The sequence below is a fragment of the Chiloscyllium plagiosum genome, unplaced genomic scaffold (assembly GCF_037043375.1).
Source record: "Chiloscyllium plagiosum isolate Xiang-an unplaced genomic scaffold, Cpla_swu_hap1 HiC_scaffold_6, whole genome shotgun sequence".
In the NCBI taxonomy this organism is placed as follows: domain Eukaryota; kingdom Metazoa; phylum Chordata; class Chondrichthyes; order Orectolobiformes; family Hemiscylliidae; genus Chiloscyllium; species Chiloscyllium plagiosum.
This window is the reverse complement of record NW_028270144.1, coordinates 103153915-103176820: the sequence shown is the minus strand read 5'-3', so window position 1 is coordinate 103176820 and position 22906 is coordinate 103153915. Positions and strand designations below refer to the sequence as shown.

Here is a 22906-nt window from a genome sequence, read left to right as displayed (position 1 = left end):
AGTCAGGCGGTGAGATACTGTTGAAAAATTCCCAGTTTCTAACCAGTATTGAAGCTCTAAGAATACACACCAATAAGAATTGCTGACCCAAATTATGTATGTTTTGATTTGGCAAACTAAATGTCAAAGTGGTACTTGAAATACTCTATTCCTTGTAAATGACAAAGAATTTTTAATTTACTGAGTGGAAGAACTGAAGGTTATAAATGAATACTGCTAGCTGAAATACCTAATTCTTCCAGGTCTTCATTTAAGCTGTACCATAAAAGGTTCTTGTTTCTAAGTGATGTCTTTGACACAGAATTTCATTCCAGAAAAGGAGGATTGTGCCATTCCGAAAAAGTACTTAACTGTAATTTAAATGAAACAGTGTAATTGCTCAAGTGCAATTTGTACTTTACACCTCTGCCAATGTGTTATCCTTTCTATTTTAATAAGCTTACTATTTGTTGTTATCCTCAAACCTAACTGCCAAGGACTTTAGATTTAATTAAAATTTAATTTTAGAAGTTCTTCAATAGAAATATATATGGGCTTTCAGTGGAGCTAGTCTACACCATGGGAAAAATTCTGTCCAGGAATATCTGTAATTTTATTTTCTATTTTGAAGCAAAGTCTTGTGTGACTCTTTAATGCACTGAACACCTCCATGGATAATGGTATTTTGATGACCATTGCATGTTGGCATTGTCTTGTTAACAGAAAGAATTACACTCCAATTCTTATATTGATTCATCCTTCACATACTTAAAATAATATAAACAGAAAGATGAACAACATTTTTCTTTTGATGTAGAGTATGAATTCGTCAGAAAGCATAATTCCTAAGAGGGATCCAAATTGACTTTGAGTGACCATGACCTGGATTCTTTCTTGTCATCTTCAATCTTATTTTATCCCTCAACACGGTTATCTGTCCAATCTTCCTTCAGTGTTTTTTCTCAATTGTTCAATGTGGTTGGTTTGCCTTCCTCTATTTCCAGTTTGCCTTCGTTTTAACTAGTCTGAAAATATCTGGAATAGCTCCAGTAATAGTTTCACTTCCCTCCCCATACAACTGAGACTATATCCTCTCCTTTTCCTCCTTTATAATCTGCCTCCCAGTGATATTATCAGTGGACATGGGGTCCAACCTTTAGATATATGTTGATGTCCTGTTTTATATCTTACAGTTCCCCCCCAATCCCTGGATACTGTCACTTGATTTGTCTGACATTCAAAATATATTTTAGTTTGCAGTTTCTTGCAGCTAAATAAGGGATAACAACTCTAGCCTGCTCCAGCTCCATCCGTGTGCTATTGAAATCCTCAATCATGTTTTGTCTCTTCCAGACTTAACTATTTATGGGCTTGAACTGGTAACTTTGTTTTTTCTCTTCACAGATTCTGCCTAATCTATTCTGTCCTTAGAGAATCTTTTGTTCTAATTTCAGATTCCCAACATCTGCGCAATTTTGTTTGACTATTCCAATGCTCCTCTGTCTGACTATCCATACACTCCACTGTTCATAAATGTCAGCACACTTGATTCATCACTATTCAAATTCAATCCTGCAACAAATCTTGCTCCCACTCCAGTTTAAAGCTGTAACAATCATGCTTGCATACCTTGCCCCACTTGATCTCTAAACCATTTCAGCCTCAAAATCTGAAAGTCAAAAAGTGCGGTGCTGGAAAAGTACAGCCGGTCAGCCAGCATCCGAGGAGCAGGAGAGTCGACATTTCGAGCAGAAGCTCTTCATCAGGAATTCTCAGTCCCACTCATCTCCATTCCACACCCCATTTCTGGCACTTTTTGCAATGGAACGGCTCATGCCAAGATGGTGATGTTACTAATTTTGGTGAATACAATGGCACAGCAGTACGCTTGCCAACTGTTTGCACTGAATTGGAACTAATCGCGTGTTTCTTCTTTGCCACAAATGCTTTTTTTTACTGTACACATCAAATGGCAAGCACTGAGTTACCATTATTTTTCCAGTGATTTCTGGCCAACATGTTAGGGTGGGACACACATTCCTCCAAATTACTGGTATATCATTATTTTGTTATCTTATGGAAAACATTCCACATTAAACCAAAAATGGAATCCTGCAGATCCCGGATATCTGCAATAAAAGCAGAACATGCTATTAGCACTCAGAAGGTTTGACAACATTTATGGAGCAGGAAACAGTTCATGTTTTCATTAGAATATTAAACCGATCGGCTACTCCTGGGGTTGTTGATGTGCTGATGGGATGGACTCATTTTATAGCATCGCAATATATTCCTTTGTTATTGGCATATAAAAGAATATAGTGAGTTGTCAAATACAGTCCCTGAATGAGTCAATGTATTAGCTGTGATGAATTAATATTTCTGTAATCCTAATGAATGCATACTCTTGCATTGTCCTCATGTTTTAGATGATAGCTTTATCCTATTACAAGTTTGGCTACTGGAGTAAGGTTAAGTAACTTCTTTGCTCTTAGTCATCTTGTTTAGTTTTTTATGTTTTGAACATCCAAAAAAACATTTCTTTGCAAAATGCTTACATTCAAATTTCTGTCGAAACTTGTATCTACATCTGTCATCATGCCAAACGTATTCACAGTTGACCCCAATTAATTAGTCAATAACTTCTTGTAATTACTATTTGCATTTTTGCTTCACCGTATAAATTGACACTAAATTTATGATTTTGAGGAGATGATCTGACAATAATATACTTGATGTGAAAACTCCGCAAACTAAAACAAATTTGAGGTAAATAGAATCTCCCTATCAGAGTTCTCTTGCCAACAAATTGACACTATTTTTACATTATAAATTTTTTCAAAAATTCATTCACAGGATGAGGGCATCACTGGCTAGGCCAGCATTTATTGCCTGTTCCAGAGGACAGTTAAGAGTGAACCACATTTGCTTAGGTCTAGAGTTGTATGTTGGCTAGAGCAGGTAAGAATACCAGTTTCCTTCCATAAAGGACATTAGTGAACCAGGTGGGATTTCCCAACAACAAACAATAGTTTCATGGTTATCATTAGACTCTTAATTCCGGATTTTTATTAAATTCAAATTCGAGCATTTTCCATGGTAGGATTGGAAGCCCAACAGTCCAGCGATAATACCACTTGGCCATCACCTCCGCAAAGTTTTGTTTCTTTTTTGCAATGGTATTTCTTGCAAATTGTCCTGACGATGAAACATTTCCACAAAATGTCTTTGGTATCAGCAGTACTCCAGTTGTTTACTACCTGACTATTTAATATTATTTATTAAAACCTTTATTCAAAGCGACTATTGCTGAGAGCAATTTGATTACTATAACTCTTTTATTGCTGACTTTAAAAAAAATACTGTTGCCATAAGATATTGAGTAGAATTAAACCATTCAGCCTATCAAGTCTGCTCTGCCATTCGATCATAGCTGATATGTTTCTCAAGTCCACTCTCCTGCATTCTCTCTGTAACCCTTGATACCCTTACTAATCATGAATCTATCTATTGCTTTCTTAAATGCACTTAATAACTTGGTCTCCACAGCCATCTGCAGCAATGAGTTCCATAGCTAAGCCACCCTCAGGCTGAAGAAATACCTCCTCATCTCAGCTTGAAAAGGTCACCCCTTCTCTTTGATTCTGTGTCCTTGGATTCTAGTCTCTACTACTAATGTAAACATCCTCTCCATGTCCACTATATCCAGACCTCTCAGTACTCTTTAAGAAAAATTTGAATCCTTATTCCCCTCCCTCTCTTATCCTTCCAAGTCCATCGGGTACAGACCCAGAGTTCTCAACCTCTCCTCATACAACAAGCTCTTCATCCCTGGGATCATTCTTGCAAAACTGCAAGGCCAGCATGTTCTCCCTTCGACACGGACCTAAAAAGTACTCTCAAAATTCCAATGTGGCCTGACTAGGACCTTATAACACTTCAGCAGTCCATCTCTGCTCTTGTATTCTAGCCCTCTTGAAATTAATGCTAATATTGCATTTGCCTTCCTAAGTGCTAACTGAACTTGCACGTTAACCTTAAGAGAATCCTGAGCTAGGACTTCCAAGTCCCTTTTGTGCTTCTGATTTCTGAAGCCATTCCCATTTAGAAAATAGTCTATGCTTCTATTCTTCCTACCAAGGTGTATAACCTCACACTTTTCCACATTATATTCCATCTGCTGATTCTTTGCCCAGTCTCCTATCCTGTCCAAGTCTTTCTGCAGCCTCCCCTCTTCCTCAACTCTACCATCCATAGACCAGAGGTAAAAACAATGACTGCAGATGCTGGAAACCAGATTCTGGATTAGTGGTGTTGGAAGAGCACAGCAGTTCAGGCAGCATCCAAGGAGCAGCAAAATCGATGTTTCGGGCAAAAGCCCTTCAGGAATAAAGGCAGTGAGCCTGAAGCGTGGAGAGATAAGCTAGAGGAGGGTGGGGGTGGGGAGAAAGTAGCATAGAGTACAATAGGTGAATGGGGGAGGGGATGAAGGTGTTAGGTCAGGGAGGAGAGGGTGGAGTGGATAGGTGGAAAAGGAGATAGAGAGGTAGGACAAGTCCGGACAAGTCATGGGGACAGTGCTGAGCTGGAAGTTTGGAACTAGGGTGAGGTGGGGGAAGGGGAAATGAGGAAGCTGGTGAAGTCCACATTGATGCCCTGGAAGATGAGGCGTTTTTCCTCCAGGCGTCTGGTGGTGAGGGAGCGGCGGTGAAGGAGGCCCAGGACCTCCATGTCCTCGGCAGAGTGGGAGGGGGAGTTGAAATGTTGGGCCACGGGGCAGTGTGGTTGATTGGTGCGGGTGTCCCAGAGATGTTCCCTAAAGCGCTCTGCTAGGAAGCGCCCAGTCTCCCCAACGTAGAGGAGACCGCATCGGGAGCAACGGATACAATAAATGATATTAGTGGATGTGCAAGTAAAACTTTGATGGATGTGGAAGGCTCTTGTGTCAATTGTAAATTTAGCAATAATGTCCTTGGTTCTTTTGTCAAGATTGTTAATATATAATGTGAATAGTTGTGTCAACACAGACCCCTGCGGAACTCCACTCGTCACTGAATGCCATCCTGGAAAAGATCCATTTATCTCTCTTCTCTGTCTTCTGCCTGTCAGCCAATCTCTAAGCATGTCATTACCTTACCACAAACACAATGGGCTCTTAACTTATTTTGTAGCCTCCTATGTGGCATCTTGTCAAAGACCCTCTGGAAATCCAAGTATATGATATCCACTCATTGTATAACTTATTTGTTATTTCCTCAAATAATTCTTAACATTTTTTCAGGCATCACCACCCCTTGACAAAGCTATGCTAACTCAGTGGACTTCCAAGTACTCCGCAACCTCATCCTTAATAATGAACTCTAAAATCTTCCTGATGAAGGGCTTATGCCCAAAATGTCAATTCTCCTCCTCCGATGTTCTCTGACCTGCTGTGCTTTTCCAGCACCACACTCTCGCCTCTAAAATCTTACCAATAACCGAGGTCAGGCTAAACAGTCTATAGTTCCTCTCTTCACCACAAATGTAGCAAAGACTTACAAGTGTTTAATTGCATTGTCATATTTTTGTCCCTCCTGAGATTGCTAAAACGTACTGTCAAGTTTAATTTTGGATGATAGTACCATCCTTTTATCTTTTGTTTCATTGTTCTCAATTGGAGAGAGAGAGATCGGGTTAGAAATTCATCAGTTAGTGACACAACAGTGCTCAGTTGCCTATTATACTTTGAGCCTGTTATTCAGTTTTATTGTAATCAATGGAACAGAAAATCAGACACTGTACTATACAGGTGCCCAAGCCTAAACTGTGTGTCTTGTATCACCATCTGAAGTTACTTTCTACCTCATGATGTAGGAGATGGGGTTAACTTTTGGGGCATGCTGAATATCCGGCCAATTCCTATAAATTTGGGAACAAAATGGAATTACGAAATAAAAGCAGAAAATGCTGAAAATACTCAGCACATCAGACATCATCTTTTAGATTAGATTAGATACAGTGTGGAAACAGGGCCTTTGGCCAAACAAGTCCACACCGACCCGCCACCCACCCATACCCCTACATTTACCCCTTTAACCTAATTTAGCATGGTCAATTCACCTGACCTGCACATCTTTGGACTGCGGGAGGAAACCGGAGCACCCGGAGGAAACCCACGCAGACACGGGGAGAACGTGCAAACTCAACACAGTCAGTCACCTGAGTCAGGAATTGAACCCGGGTCTCTGGAGCTGTGAGGCAGCAGTGCTAACCACTGTGCCACCGTGCCACCCACTGTTGAGAGAGAAACAAAATTGATGTTTCAGGTTGAAAATCTTATTGTTACACAATAATAGATGCTTTTGACTCCCTTTTGAGTCAAAACCTTGAGTTTCACTGCCACACATTTAATTTGTTAAAATAGTGAGTCCCACACATGTTAGCAATTTTAGAAAATCTAAGCACTCTGTTTCTGTCTGTTGACTAGGGCACTAGATTTTCCCATTTTGTGATGAAGTCTTGTTCACCTACCAAAATAATTAGAGCTTATGTAGTCCATTAAACACCATCACTAAAAGAGTATATTTGACAATAAACTGATGTCTTTGCACTGCATTAAGATTTATTTCTTAGGACTTGTTTAAATATTTCGCTATAATATAAATCAGAAAAATGTTAATGTTATGCAGAAATAGGATGTTGCGATTTCTTGAAATTAAGTTCAATGGTAATTTGTTTCAGCAACAAATATTTCCTTGCTATTCTGAATAGACTCTTAAGTCATTGAATTTCATTCATGAAGGATTTTAATGGTGGAACCCAAGTTTTGCATGCCATCCTTGAAAACATCCAGTACAGACTTGAATTTTGTCTGTGGGTAGTGTACATTATCTCAATAACAGAATCAAATGAAAATATACAAAGAATTTGGCCCTGAAACAAGGCTAGCAGTCAGCATCAATGTATTTTATTCGCCATTCTTCAGGTCCACTTTTACCATGATCGTGAAATGCTGCTTTTGTATAAATAAGAAGTAAACTATGCCTGCGTATAGTTTATTTTTGCTCTCATTTGCTGTACTTTCATCTTTGCCCAGGTAAGATTATAATTCATATTTTAACATCTAGCAAGGAACATTTAACAATAATTGATACTACATTGTCAAAGCATTAAGAGCCACATGTTATCCCATAGTAGTTGTGTATAAGCTAGGCAAGTGGGAACATCTATAATTAGATGATTTTTCAAGTCCCAACTATCCCATATGGAAGTTCACAGCAGGTTTTGTTTCTGAGGTAGAATGCAGCATGGAAAGTGACAAAAGTGCAGAAAAGCTTTCAGACTATCTCTCTTGTCAAGATCCCTTGGAGAAGCTAGACATTCATGAGTTTGTATTTGTGTCTGGAGTTGTCAGCAGACACAACATCATTAACAACAGGACATTTTTTTATAACATTACCTCGAATCATTTTTTCCTCAGTTTGGTAAGTTATAGCTTCACATACAGTCTGCGCTTGAAAAAACAGGAATTTACGTAGCAACCCTGTAGAACTTTTCCTGTTCGGAAAAATAATACGTTATTGTTTGACAGCACCAGGAGACAACTCTCTTAGCTGGAAGAATGAGTTATAACTCACCCATTGCAGATTGGGCCGGGATCACTATGAAGGTGTCACTAATTGTTTTTGCTAAAAACCAAAAGGAGGCTTATATACACCATCAACTAGCTGATGTGTAGATAAGACAATATTATTGTGACTGCAGTGAATCTCATTCCATAACTGATTTCTTTAATGCTATTGGTCCTGCTGCTAATGTTTTTGCATCCAACAAGACAAACGGAAATCTTAGAACTCAGCTGTGTAAGAAGTTCTTAGAAATGTAAAACCAGTCTTTTATCTTCTGTATACTCAACAGTTTTCAGTAGTCTGTCTACCCTTATCTTTAAAATTGGAAGTTGTTGCAATAAAGTTCCATAAAATGATGGTATACATTAGCTGTGATCAAGAATGCTTAGCAGACACCAATATCTTTGGCTCATTGTTAAACTTGAGAGGCAGTGTTTCTGATTACACTAACCAAATAAAATAAGATGGCGATTCAGAAATTATTTTGCAGCCAAGCCAGAAGTGACCATATGGATAGACTGGTGGTTGTGAAAAGCACTAAAAAAAAGCAAGTCTTTCTTTGTTTTCTTTCAGTGGAAATGGATGAAATTCTGCATTGCACAGCAGTTATAACATCTGTTTATTCTTCACAAAATGTATTTGTTTGATGTCTAGATTTAGGGCTTTTAGCCATATTTGAATACAGATTTTTAACGAACAAGATAAATTTTGCATAGTTCATGCACTTGGGAGATGATATTTGTGCTTTAAACCTTATTTTATTATGCCATGTATTGGTGTTCTATGGATGAGAAATTAAAAAAAAACTGACAAGACACGAGCTCTGATCTTCCACTGTCCGTTGAAATTCATACATTAATTTCGTATGTAATATAATTTTCAACATTTGCTATACCATTGCACTGATTCCATTTAATTAAATTATACCTCATTTGAAACTAAGTTAACAAAATGTGAATTTGTATAGTGTCTTTAACAGTATGAGGCTCTGAAAGCACTTCATAGATATGGCTCAGTGGTTAGCACTGCTGCCTCACAGCACCAGGATCCCAGGTTCGATTCCAGCCTTGGGCAACTGTCTGTGTGGAGTTTGCACATTCTCCCTGTGTCTGCGTGGATTTCCTCTGGGTGCTCCAGTTTCCTCCCACAGTCCAAAGATGGCAGGTCAGGTGAATTGGCCGTGCTCAACTGCTCATAGTGTTAGGTGCATTAGTCAGAGGGAAGTGTGTCTGGGTGGGTTACTCTTCGGAGGGTTGGTGTAGACTTTTTGGGCTGAAGGGCCTGTTTCCACACTGTAAGAAATCTAATCTAATTCAACAAAATTTCACCCTGAGTTACATTAGGTAATTGGGCAGGTGAACAAAAATTTGTCCGTAAGAAATGTTTTAAGGAGTGTCTTTAAAAATGAAATATATAGAAGTTTGGATCAGCTTTTGAATTTGGATTGCACAAAGGGCAAGAAGTAGAGGAGCACTGATGTCAGAGCGCTGTAGGTCTGGAGCAGATTAGAGACAGGAAATGGCAATGCTATGGAGGAATTTGAAAAGGAGGATGAGAATGTTAAACTTAAGGTGCTTCCTAGCTGGAAACCACTGTAGGGTAATTAGAAAGGATGATGGGTGAACATGATTTGGTGCAAGTGAAGAACACAGGAGAGCTATGGGATAGCTCCAGTTTGGGAAAGACTGAATGAAGAAATCAACCAAGAGTACATTGGAATTGTCATTCCAGCCACTCGCAGTAGATTGTTAGAAACCTATATTTATAATGGGTTATGGCAGCAAACGTGTTATCAATGTCTGATTTCTGTGCAGCTCACTTTGTTTGTGGGGAATATTTCTGTCATAATGAGTGTCGCTGGTTCCAGCTTCGTTACAGCCCATTATTAGAATTTTTAAAATCATTGAAATAATGAAATTGATTCTGCACTTTTAACTGGGATAGAACAAGCTAATATTGAACTGTTCCATTGATTCGCAAAATGCATGGGGAACTGCTTTGTAGGAAAGTGCATTTTTCTTTTAGCTTTCACATATCAATGCTCCATTGCCCCACAGATTTTAGTTTCAGAATACCTCATGAAAAATAACTGGCATCTTTGTCTTTGAATCACTGATCCACATTATGACTGATACTGTGTTTTCCAGCTATGTAGTGCATTTTGGCACACCAGACTGGAAGTTATGCTTCTAGTCATACATGCTTGGGTGACTAACTGTCAAAAAGTGTGCTGCTGGGAAAGTACAGCCAGTCAGGCAGCATCCAAGGAACAGGGGAATCGATATTTCGAACATCAGCTATTCATCAGGAGTGGAGAATTGATGCTCGAAATGTCGACTCTCATGCTCCTCGGATACTGCCTGACCTGTGCTTTTCCAGCACCACACTCTTCAACTCTGACCTCCAGCATCTGCAGTCCTCACTTTTTCTCCTGGGTGAGTAACTGTAAAAGCTGAGTGAATGCAAAACTATACATTGCAGTACCCCAACTCATTAATGATTAACTTGGAATATTCTCTGACTTAACCCCGATCCTTCTCCAAACATCACCACCAAAATAGGGCTGCTAAGGAAGGAATTGAAAAGCAAAGAATATTGTGTGGTCATGTAACAAACAATTAAGAGGGTGCACTGAAGAAGTGGTTCTGACTCCATGATTTTGTATTTTTGTTTTGTAGAATTCAATCCGTCACAATTTGTCACTGCACAGCAAGTTTGTAAGAGTTCAGAATGAAGGAACCGGCAAGAGTTCTTGGTGGATGCTGAATCCAGAAGGGGGGAAGAGTGGAAAATCTCCAAGAAGAAGAGCAGTGTCCATGGATAACAACAGCAAGTTTGCTAAAAGCAGAGGGAGAGCAGCTAAGAAAAAGGCAGCACTTCAGTCTGGCCATGATGGCAGTGCTGATAGTCCTGGAACGCAGTTCTCAAAATGGCCTGGAAGTCCTAGCTCTCACAGTAATGATGATTTTGATGCCTGGACCACTTTCAGAAAGAGAACTGGCTCAAATGCCAGCACATTAAGTGGAAGGCTTTCACCTATAATGCCAGAACAGGAAGATATTGTGGATGGTGAGGTTCATCAAATGTCTCCCCTAGTCTATACTGCTACCTCCAGTAAAATGGCATCACCGCTACCAAGTCTAAGTGAGATGACTAGTTCCATGAACAATTCAATGACTGAAAATGTAATGGAGGATCTTTTGGACAACCTAAATCTTTTGTCCCCAAATTCAGCAATGGCAGCATCTACCCAGCCTTCATCAGTGTCACTAATGCAACAAAGCTCAGGCTATTCCTTTCCATCTCAGAACACACCCATTGGTTCACAGACTCCAGATTACAGAAAATGCTATGTTCAAAGCAGTATGAACTCCCTACAGCAAATTCCTTTGCCGAATTTTCAAGATAAAAAACAGAGTTTTGGGGCAATTACTCAATACAACTGCCCAACAGGACTTCTTAAGGAGTTACTTACTTCTGACTCACCACCTCATAGTGACATGCTACCACAAGTAGATACTGTGGTATCACAGGCTAGTAGTCGGCTGGCCAGTCAAAATATGATGATCTCCACAACATATGCTAATCAGGCAGTTCACACCAAGATGATGAACCCCAGTGTGCAGCACCACCCAGCACATAGTCAGCATTCAGTTTCAATGAATGGTCGTGCCTTACCTCATACAGTGAGCATCATGACTCATCCTTCAAGTATCCGACATTTGTCCACACCAAAAAGTCAGCTACAAGTGCCTATGCATTTCCAACTAAATGCAATGGATCCCTGCTCTATTAACAGTAATGGTGGTTACGGAAGAATGAATCTTGCTTCTATGAGTCAGGAGATGCTGCCTAGTGATTTGAATGATATGTTCATTGAAAGGCTTGACTGTGATGTTGAGTCCATTATTCGTAATGATCTTATGGATGGCGATACTCTAGATTTTAACTTTGACTGCTATTCCAACAGTGCAAAGGCATCCAAACATAGCTGGGTATCTGGCTAAATTGTACACAGGTGGGTATTGCATCTCACACCAAACTGAGTTTTCTATTTTGTCATTACTAGTATTAACTAGATTAAATTTATAAAACGTTACAGTCAGTTCAATGATTTTTTTAAAAAATGGAACTCATAGTAGCATACTGCATACTATATATCCCTTTATACATTACCGTGGGACCACAAAAAAGACATAATATTGTGCAGAAGCAGAATTTGGGGAAAGCAAATTCCTTTTTGGAGAAAGAGGTAAGTTGAAGGTTAGGAACCTGCTGACTTCAATGGAATTTTGTCCTTCCAGTCACAGTTTGAAGGAAGCAAATCATAGTCTAGAAATTGGGAGACCCAATATCTGCTCACCAGGACAAAGGCAAGGGGAAACTGAAACTTTGCTTGTGCGGCTCACAGGAGCATCATAAAGCTCTTGGCTTTACAATGGAAAGTTTAAAAAAAACTAAACTGTTTATGTTTCAAATCCTGTCTTGAACAGAGTTCACTTGTTAAGAGAGCCCTGGTGTCTTCCCGAATAAATTAAAGTTAAAATAGCACTTGGACTTTCAGTGTGCATGTCCACTGGTCCCTTAAGGCAGACATAGTAGTGAAGAAGGCATATGGGATACTTGCCTTTATTAGGCAAGGGCTAGAGTTTGAGCAGCAAGTTTTATGCTGGAATTGTATAAAAAGTCAGTTGGGGCACAGCTAGAGCATTATGTGCAGTTCTGACGTCCACATTAAAGGAGGGATGTTTTTGCACAGGAGAGAATGCAGAGGAGATTTACCAGGATATTGCCTGCGCTGAAGACTTTTACTCATGAAGAAACATTGGATAGACTGGGACTGTTTTCCTTGGAACAGAGGAGATTTAAGGTGGGGTGGTCAGGGACATGATTGACTTGTATGAAATTATAATGAACATGGACAGAATAAACAGAAAGAAACATTTCCTCTTTGTTGAGGGATCGGTGACCGAGGATGGGGGCATAGATTTAAGGTAAGGCATGGAATGTTTAAACAGGATGTAAGGAAAAATATTTTCACTCAGAGGGTGGTGAGAATGTGGACCTCATTGTCTGTGAAGGCAGAAGAGGCAGAAACCCTCAGAACAGATGTACACTAGCAAAGCCAAGTCATAAAAGACTGTGGGTTAATTGCTGGAAGTTGGGTTTCGGATAGTTAGGTAGTTGTTTTTGATCGGCACATACTTGATGGGCCAGAGGACCTTTTTTCTACGTGTGATCAGTTCTCAATCTGCATATTTAAGGATGATCTCCATTAGATTGTGGCCAGGTTGAAGGAGCAGATTGAGATCCGAGGTAGCAGAGTTTAGTTAGTACGCTGGCAGAGAAGTCACCTAATCAATTCAACTCTCCATCTGCCTGGTTTCCACCTTGTTAAACTCCACACTGTAATTTTGTAAAGAACTGATTATTGCAGTTTCCAAATTTGTAATTCTGCCCTATTTTAAAGGTAGCTTTGAAATGCATGTAGTGCAAGCTGTCTCATATCAGTAGTGCAAACTGAGAATCTTTGCTAATTGAGTGGGTGTTGTTTCAATCTTAAGGTATCAATTAATGCCTTGCTCCATGCAAGAGTGAAGCAAAAAAATTTCAGAGATAGAAAGTAAAATATATTTTAAAAATCCCCTAAGATGAGATTTTATATCCATTTCATACTGGGGAAAAGAAAATCACTGAACATAACCATTATAATCCAGGCTGGAATTCAGTTTATGTCTTCCACCTTTGCCCCCCAACACTCCACTCATTGCAAATACATTTTTATGTCTTGTATTTTTTTGTCAGATGTATTATTCTCTGAAGCTTTTAATGGACTTTGCAAACTTTCCCATGTTCTGTGTTGGCGTCAGCTTATCTCAACGTGTTCCACTGCACAATTGGACAGTAAGTTTATACTTAGGCTGCATTGTCAGAAATGCTGTCTCTTAATTGAGACTTGAAAAGGCAATTGGATCTTGATTTTAATTGGGTGTGAAAAATTCAACACAGTTAGCAGATTAAAGAGTTGATGATTGATTTATTTTTGAACGACCTTCTTGTGTGTAAATTGGCTGCATTAATCAGCTGCAAAAGTAATTTCATAGAATCTCTACAGTGTGGAAGCAGGCCGTTCAGCCCATCGAGTCCACACTGACCCTCCGAAGAGCATCTCACCGAGGCTCTTGCCCCGACCCAATCCCTGCATTTCCCATGGCCAATTCACCTAGCCTGCACATCCCTGGACACTATAGGCAGTTCATGTATGGCCAATCCACATCTTTGGACTGTCTGAAAAAACCAGAGCACAAGGAGGAAACTCACCCAGACACTGGGAGAATGTACAAACTCCACACAGGTTGGAAGTGAACCTTGGTCCCTGTGAGGCAGCAGTGCCAACCACTGAGCCATTGCACTACCCTAGTAGCCTATGAAGTGTGTTGGAACATCTTGAGGAGCAAGAGAACATCAATATAAGTGCAAGTCTTATCTTTTATTCTTTCCTTACTTATATATAATATCACCACCACACACCCAGCCAGATGTAGGGAAGAAAACTGCTATTCATTTTGTCCTTTAGACAGAGCAAGCATAGGGGATTGGGTCATGAGTTCATACCCAACTTCTGCTGTATACTTGTATATTGAAGATTTCCCTTTATTCTGGATGTAGGTTTGCTCGCTGAGCTGGAAGGTTTGTTTTTCAGATGTTTTGTCACTATACTAGGCAACATATTCAGTGAGCCTCCAAATGAAGCACTGGTGATGTCGTCTGCTTTCTCTGTTTGAGTTTCCTGTGGTGACATCATTTCCTATGGTGATGTCATTTCCGGTTCCTTTTTCTCAGGGGGTGGTAAATGGATTAGCACTCCCTGAGAAAAAGAACATGAAATGGCATCACCATTGGAAATGACATTACCACATCAAATGACATTGCCAACCCGAGGAAACTCAAATATAGAAAGCAGACTACACCACCATTGCTTCATTCAGAGGCTCACTGAAGATGTTACCTAGTATGGTGAAAAAATGTCTGTAAATGAACCTCCCAGCTCAGCGAGGAAACCTACACCCAGAACCTCAATCTGAGATACAAATCTTCTCAAAACTCGCCCTTTATTCTGTGTGTATCAACTTTTTCTTCAGACCATGGAACATGGTATTACCATCTTTCTACTAAATTAAGTCACTGGTATATATTAGAAACCAAAAGTTTATTGAGTAGGTATTTGGAAATACATTTCAAGGTAACGGAGTATTGAAGTGTTCAACTGCATGTCACATATAATACACAATATTGTCTGTATATGCTAATTATTCTAAATAAATTATGAACTAATATGTCAAATTAACTGTAAATATGACCTGGAAATACTTCATTTTTTGAATGTTGGAGCACATTGAGCATTGAAGAATAAGTACAAATATTGCTAGAGAAATTGTATTGTGTTTGGCTGTAGTTTTTTTTAAATGTACACAACTGAGAGTCTATTTTATAAGGTTGAAACCTAACTGAGAATTTCAGCTGACTCAGAACTGCCAGAACAAAGCTCAAATAAATTATAACAGTTGCTTAAATCTTTATGATTAAATTCATCCTGGGCTCAATCTCTGATTATTGTAGTTCACTGTAATGAGGCTATCCTGACCATAAATGAGAAGTGCTATTAATTTATGTTGAATTGATTTTTGTTAGATAGTGATAATTTGCATTTATGTATTACCTTTAACGTAGTAAACATCCTAAAGTGCTTCACAGGAAATATTATATTAAGAGATATCAGTGCAATGACCAAAAACTTTGACATGGGGTAGGTTTTGAGGAGTTTCTTTAAACGCAAAGAGAAAAGAGAGTCAAAAGAGCTTTAGGAAGGGAATTCAGAGTTTAGGCCTTAACAGCTGAAGCCAGTAATGGGTCATGATTGAAACAGGGCAATTAAACCTCAGCTAGTTGATTCAAACCAAATGTGTGTTCTGTAAAAGATCACTTCTGAATTTCTTTCGAGCAAGGGTTTAGTTTGACTGCTCTCTCCCAGCAAATAAGTTTGTCTCCATTCTGATTTTATTTTTAAACTGCACCCTGATTTGTGATTGAAAAATTAAAAACAATTCCTGATTTTGGAATGACTAGAAGTACTAGTTTCACTTAGCTTAGTTTGCAGTAGTTCAGTAGATTTCTTCCTATTTATGTTTGACTCTTTTTCTGTTTCTCATTAAACTAGATTTCTCTGAAGGCACCCAGACTGGATTGACATCAGGAATTGGGAAAAGCAGTCCAAAGATGTCCTTCACCCTTGCTGAATTCTCTTGATAAATGCTCCCTTTTCCCTTTCATCATACTTGGCAGCATGGAGCATTTTCCTGTACAGGATGTTTGCCCAATGTTTGCAGGTTTTGTGCTGCTCTAGATAAGGCCTCTGGAATTTGGAACTGTTTGGTTACAAAGTGCCAAACACACTACAGAATGTCATTTCAAACATATGTGTATCGTGTGTTTAATTAGCAATTTTCTTTTTAATTATGAGCATTACATAGGCCTGTTCTGGTTGTTGACTATGACTGTAACAAACTTTGCTCCTGAGTCCAATACTGTATTGTGAAAATTTAAATGCAAATAATGCACTTGCTAGCTTATTTGAAAACACCACCGTTAAATGATGGTAAAGGTCCTTCACCCTTCAAAAGAAGAGTTGACCTGCAGTTAATGTTGGACTCAGCTTCAATACTTGCCAGTTTGTGGTAGCAAATTATTGTATTAATGTTACTGCAGTTAAGCCTTAGGATAGACTACTTACATATCTAATATGTTGGTACTGCTGACATTCTCTTTTAATACCAACTGGGCTTGTAATGCCAGTAGCTTAATTTTCTGAGCATATGCCTGGGATGTCGATTTCAGTGAATCACTATAGATGATAGGCCCATTTTAAAATATTCCCAACAATAAAGCATGATCTAGCGTGCAACAATTATACACTCAGCTTTTTCCTTACACAATTAATGGGAATATTAAAATACATTAACTCTTAAAAGATATAATACCATTCATTTTGTCAATTTTAAGTATGACTTTGGAATGCAAAGAAGATATTTTAATTAAACTCACCCAGTGGGAAGCTAAATCGCATTTAGGGTGACTTTATACCCTCAATGAACTCGATGGAATGTAATATCAGGCAGGGTATAAAATGAGTGACTGATTCAAATTCTGATGGTTTCTAATTGTGTATGTTAGGCTGAAGTGACCTTTTCAAGAATTTGATATTCAAATACAGTAATTATTCTCTTCTAATGTAAGTATGCTTTAATGTAAAATGTTTATTTTTGTGTTTTTGCAGTGAGTTTTTATATTTCCAATATGTTGCCATTTAGTTTGTAGATAGTTGTGCTGTCTTGTTAGTTTGGCATTCACTGTGTCCACATAAACTTTGAAAACAACAGATTGTCACATAGGTCTACCTGTCACAGCCCTTCTATATAAATTACAGGACTCTTTCAGAGGAGTCTAATGCTCTATCCTTGGTGCTTGTGACTTTGCAAAGCTGAAAACTGGTTGTGATTTGATTTTTAACATTCAATTTTAAAAGAGCTGAAAGAAAGTTACATGCTCTTTTGTACCTGAAGACTGACTTTTAATTTATTTAAATTAATTTTTATCTCTTAGCATTTGTAGCACTCACTGTAGTTTCAAATCTCTAAGTTGATCAGCATGCCTGGAAGAATGTTTTAATTATAGGGTAGCCCATTGAGGAGAAGATTTGCCATTTCTTTGACATCCTCTCCCAAAATGTAAGATGAAGGCAAAACTCTGACAGTGTGAGGATTCCACTTGATCACCTTTATAATAAAGGAAATGCCTTCTGTCATGTTCTTTTAAAAAGTTAGTTATTTGACACTGATATACTAGATCGCCACATAATTCTTCAGTTTTCATTTTAAGTGCAAACCTTAGTGTTACAATAACACAATCAGTCTTGATGTCGAGAATTATCATGTCGTTGAGGAAGTTAACCTTGATGACCTGTGCAACCAAATTTTCAACTAAGTGCAGATGTTTTACTGACTATAGGAAAAAATCCTGATAAGGTGTTTCTGTCTGTGTCTCCCGCACCTGATCTATTCCAATTTATTTCTAAGTCGATCAATTGAAACACTTTTCTTTCAAAACTCTGATTTTGCCCCAGTGCAGTGAATTGATTGCTGGCTGAAGAAAATCTAGACTCTTCTTGGAAAATTTTTTTAAAATGATGGTTTGATGCCCTACTTTGTCCCAAGATTTATGAAATATAAAAGTTCAGTAGCAGTGTGAGATTTTCTTGAGATGTAACCAGCTTTGAGCCTCTTCTTACTATACAGCTTTGTTCTTTTAGAAGTATGTAAATCATCCTGATAGTATGTTCCAGTCAGCTTCTTCACAGATATTTTGTAACGCAAGCTTTGAAGATAGATAATGGCACTATTTTTAGATGCTAAATGTTCCTCTATAGAAGACCATTTAACCAAAGAAAAGGGCTTCTCATGTGCTCAGTTCACCATTAAATGTTTGCATGGCATCTGGGAAATAGCCACGCTTGGTGATTCTTGTATGAACATTCCCCAATTACATCAGACAGCGCATCATACTGTTTGGAAACTGGCAACTTAACCCGTTTAGCATCATCACTGCACAGTTACACCATAAGACCCGTAAAATGCCTGCTGCAATTGTATGAGAGAAATGGCACCTATATACTATGTTTTTGATTGTAACGATCACACACAGGCATGTGTATGAAATTTTCTCTGAAGCTATGCCTGTAAGAAATTCTGTCCAAATTGGAATGCTCGTTTTATGGGCTCCTCATTCAGTTGTGAGGACAGAGCTAATTTTTTCTTTGACACTAATCTTGTGGCCATTTAGTATCCAGGGTATCAGCTTTGTTCAGGTAGCTCTCTCACCTGTAAAACAAACTGTAGTAAGTTCAACCTAAACAATAAGCATGCATACGTACTTTATGCTGTTATTTCAATTAGCAGTGAGAAATGTTGCATTACCGAAGGTGCCATATTTTAAGTGACAAGTTGAAGTCCCATCTGCAAGCTCAGGTGGCTGTTACTAATCCCAAAGGATTACGCAAAGAAAAACAAGTTCTCCTGGCCAACATTCCTCTTTTACCTATCACCTCCAAAACAAGTTTAATCATTTGGTAGTATAGAACATGAGTATTGCTGAAAATAGACATATATTGTCAAAGCTTTCAGCTTACACTCATCAGGACAATTTGCAAGAAATCACCATGTAAAGGGAAAACAATATTTCATACTGTACGAGAAGAGAATGTAAAATAGCTGGCAATTTGATCTTGTAGAGGCACCTTTCCCAATCAAAGTCTATTTGTGAACCAATCAACATTCTGTTCTCAAACCATAGGAAATGTTATTTCTTGTGAATTGTTGTGATGAGTGCAAGATGAAAGGCTTTGGCAAAATGTATTTTGTCAGCAATAAAACGAGGTTATATGGCTGTCCATTCAGTTGCTGTTTGTGAGACATTGTTATCTAGAAATTGGGTGCTGTGTTTATCTACATAAACTACATTTTAAGTGTAATCTATTAAGATTTAGCTATGTGCTGTATGCAACAATGTTCATTTGTTCTTTCCTTTTTCTTTTTCTACCTTCTCGTACATGCACTCTCTTTTCTGTTTACACACCAGTGTCATCTACAGTACTTGTGCATAAGTGTATCACACTGGGAAGCCCATTATATTCCCTCCTTCCTCAAAGAATTTGAGTTTTCAATCTCAATTGAGCTGCTGCAGAGATGCCTTGAGCGGAGATAGTTCGATTGCTGATGGAGAGGGAGAGTTGTTGTACACATTGGTACACCCCTTAGTGCTTGGTTTTCATAGTGCAGGAGACCCATTAATGGTCAGACTTCTGATGCACAGTCCTGACATCACTCAATGATAGAAAAAGCTTTCAAGATGGAATACATTCTATTAGAATATCAAAACATGAGAGCTGCACATGCTTTGGCAATGCAGATAACTGAAAGATGCAAATACTTTGTTCTACTCATTAAATTTGTTACAGCGCACAATTGATGGCTAGATCAGATGACATTCAGTGTTATAGTAGAGTTTTCTTTGGTCATAAACTGACATGTTTATAAATAAATAGTTTAGGAATGAAAAATCATGAGATCTACGTTGCATTCACATTGTTAATGTGATTTTTTTTTGCATTATGTTTAAAGAAAGCGAATAGTGCAGGTTGAGAGTTTTTTTTTCCCATGGTGAGTTTACAGAATCACAGAAAAAAAGGGGCATCATGCACCTTCACATTTTTTATATTAACTGGATTAAAGTAAAGTTTTGTATGTACAGAGTTAGATTTTTACATCCTAGGGGGTGCTATTAAGTGATGGTGTTTGCAGTTTTTGTAAATATACAATGGAACTCAAAGCGTAAGAGTTTTCTAAACATAATCAGTTTTGCCTGATGTGGAATTTTGCGCAGGGACTAATGTAAAGTTGTAAGTTTCTTTTTGTTACTTTTTTGATCAATTATTTAACAATCAGATTTCTTATACAAGTTTTCATTCTGCTTAATGTTATGCTCTAAGTTTAAAGTACCACAAAGTGTTACGCTAGATGCTCAGACAGTTTCACAACTGTATTTCATTGGTCATCTTGACATAGAAGCTCTGAAAGCTTTGAGTAGAACTACCTTAATTGTAAATGATTGCTCTGTGAAATGTGCAAATCTTACCTATGCATACAAAGTCTTAACTTTGAATTTTTTCTAGATTTGTACTGTTAAAAGTATATTATAAAATAGAGTTATTCAGATATTTTAAATTTAACAAAAAGATGTATTGTTTCAGATATAGCTAAATGTAACCATACATGGTATATAAAGTTTATGTAGAAGTTAGTGATGAAAATCATACTGCTTTTGATAAACCAGTGCTATTTTCTTCAGTACAGCTAATGGATGTGATTTACTGCTTGATGTTAAATGACTGATAGGAGTCAGCAGAGCATCCCTATGAAGAGGGAAGAAAGCATCTTGGACCAATTGCTTTTCCACGTAGAAAATTAATTGCACTTGAGCTTTTTTAAAAAAAAGTTTCAATAAACATTACATTTTGAATCATTAATGAAAATTAAGTACTTACATTTATTAACTTATCAAGTTAAATGTGACTAATCTATTACATTCTGTTTATAAATAAAAGTTGCAACAGGAGTAGTTTTTTAATGAAAATTACCAATTTGCACAAAACCTACCCTTCTTTTGACGGATGTTCCGCAGACCAACAGCAGCCTGAAACTGGCATGTAAATAATGTTTTCTCCAGTAAAACAGACTGTAGCAGTACTTGAAAGTTCCACCACTTTATATTCTTTCAATAATGTAGGCTGTAACTAAGTATAGTGTTTCATAGACAAGTGCCTGATAATGTACATTTAAAAAAAACACAAGAACAATCTTTGCTGTATTGTATGGAGCCATAATAAATGTATATAAATTCTGATACAGAATCTGAATTGTGTTACTGCCACCCTTGTCTGATTTTGATTTTAAATGAATTGCATTCTTCACTTGAAGTGAATGGTAGGGGAAATTGCATCCTTGTTGTACCTGTATTGTTTCTGATATAGCTACATATAATCATTCATGGTATATAAAGTTTATGTAGAAGTTAGTGATGAATATTTTAGGTTTATCATTGATCATTCATTGAAAAATTAGTCTGAAGAAAAGCGGATCAAATACTAAGCCAAACTTCAAACCATTGTCAACATCTATCATCAAGAAGATCTTAATTTGAGGAGGTTCTGTGACACAGATGGTAGCTTTCCTATCTTTGAGTCAGTAGCTGTGTATTGGGTTCCACTCCATGTTCATGGAAGGCGCACTTGAAACATGGCTGAGCGGGTTGAGTGCCAGGCTGTAAATCCCTCCAACATGCCTTTTGGCAGACAATAATAACATTAATGTTCCATGGCTGATCATGCTGTCATTCATTGCTGCAGTTAAATGAGGAGAATTAGCAGCAGCTTCCAAAATGATGGTTGACACCAAGGTGATCCACCAGTCCCATAAAACATGGGGAATAGTTGAAAGAGAGAAAAAAATCACCATCAGGTAATCTTATCTAGAATATTCTCTGCCATTTTGGGCATGCTACCTTTCAAATGACAAAGCATAGAGGAACAAGTTTGCTGGAAAATCAGAAATGTGCAAGAACGATAAATAGGTTATATTAGAGGATTTTAGTTACCCAAATATTGATTGAAATAATATTGAAAGTAAAAGGTAAGGAGAGGGAAGAATTTCTAATGTATTTCTGAGGAGTTTCTCATCCCATCTATAAAGGATGCAATGTTTGGTCTTGTTCTTGGAAATGAAGTGGGTCAAGCAGACTAAACATCTGTGGGGGAAACCCTTGGGTAAGAACTAACATTGTATCATAAATTTTAGATTAGCAATGGAGAAGAGCGGCACACAATCAAATGCAGAGCTTCTAAACCACGTGAGGGTGAATTTCAATTTGATGCAAAGGGACGGATGGAGTGTAAAAGACTGAGTGACAGGAAAAACCAATGAAAAAATAGATGCTCTGTAAGGATGAGATATTTCAAGTATGGGCTCTATATATTCCAACAAGGGTAAATGGTCAGGGAGCCAAAAACAGGACTCCATGGATGACTAAGGAGATGGAGGTCATATTGTAACGTAAAAGGGGAGTGTATGATGCATGGCATATGAGAGTCAGGTCAAATACAATAAGTGAAGAGGAAACAAAGGCAAAGACGATGTCTGCGAACAAAATAGCAATCAACATAAAAGGGAATCTTAACATCATCCAGCAGTATGTAAATCGGCGCATAAGGTTTAGAAAAAGGAATAGGTCAATTGGCCCCTCAAGACTACACTGCCATTTGTCAGAATCGTGGATGATCTGATTATGGCCTCAATTCCACTTTCCTGTTTGCCTCGACATCAGTTATAGGCAAGGAGTTGGAATCTATATTCAGTAAAAAAAATTATCAGGTATCTGGAGAGATTTGAGTTCATTAAGGAAAGCCAGAACTGATTTGTTAAAGGTTGTTAATGTTTGATTAAATTAATTTTGATGAAATATCCAAAGAATAATGAAGGGACTGAAGAGGATGTTATCTACATGAATTTTAAGAAAGCATTTGACAAATTACCATGTAGAAGGCTGCTTCAAAAAGGGCTGTCAGTTTGGGCTGATCCATGGTAAGTAACATTCACAGACGCAAGTTCCAAGCAATGATTGACTCAAACAAGAGTATGTCTAGCCATCTCCTC

At 38.1% G+C, this 22906-nt stretch overlaps 1 protein-coding gene across 1 annotated transcript in view; it reads left to right on the top strand.

Moving 5' to 3' along the window:
• foxo1a (forkhead box O1 a) overlaps positions 1-21101 on the top strand; it is an 87069-nt gene extending 65968 nt beyond the window's left edge. The window contains exons 2-3 of the mRNA XM_043692126.2: positions 10265-11604; positions 15805-21101. Of these exons, the coding sequence (XP_043548061.2) occupies positions 10265-11593 (1329 nt within the window). The 3' untranslated portion in view covers positions 11594-11604; positions 15805-21101. The remainder of the gene's footprint in view (positions 1-10264; positions 11605-15804) is intronic.
• Positions 21102-22906: the final 1805 nt, after the last annotated feature.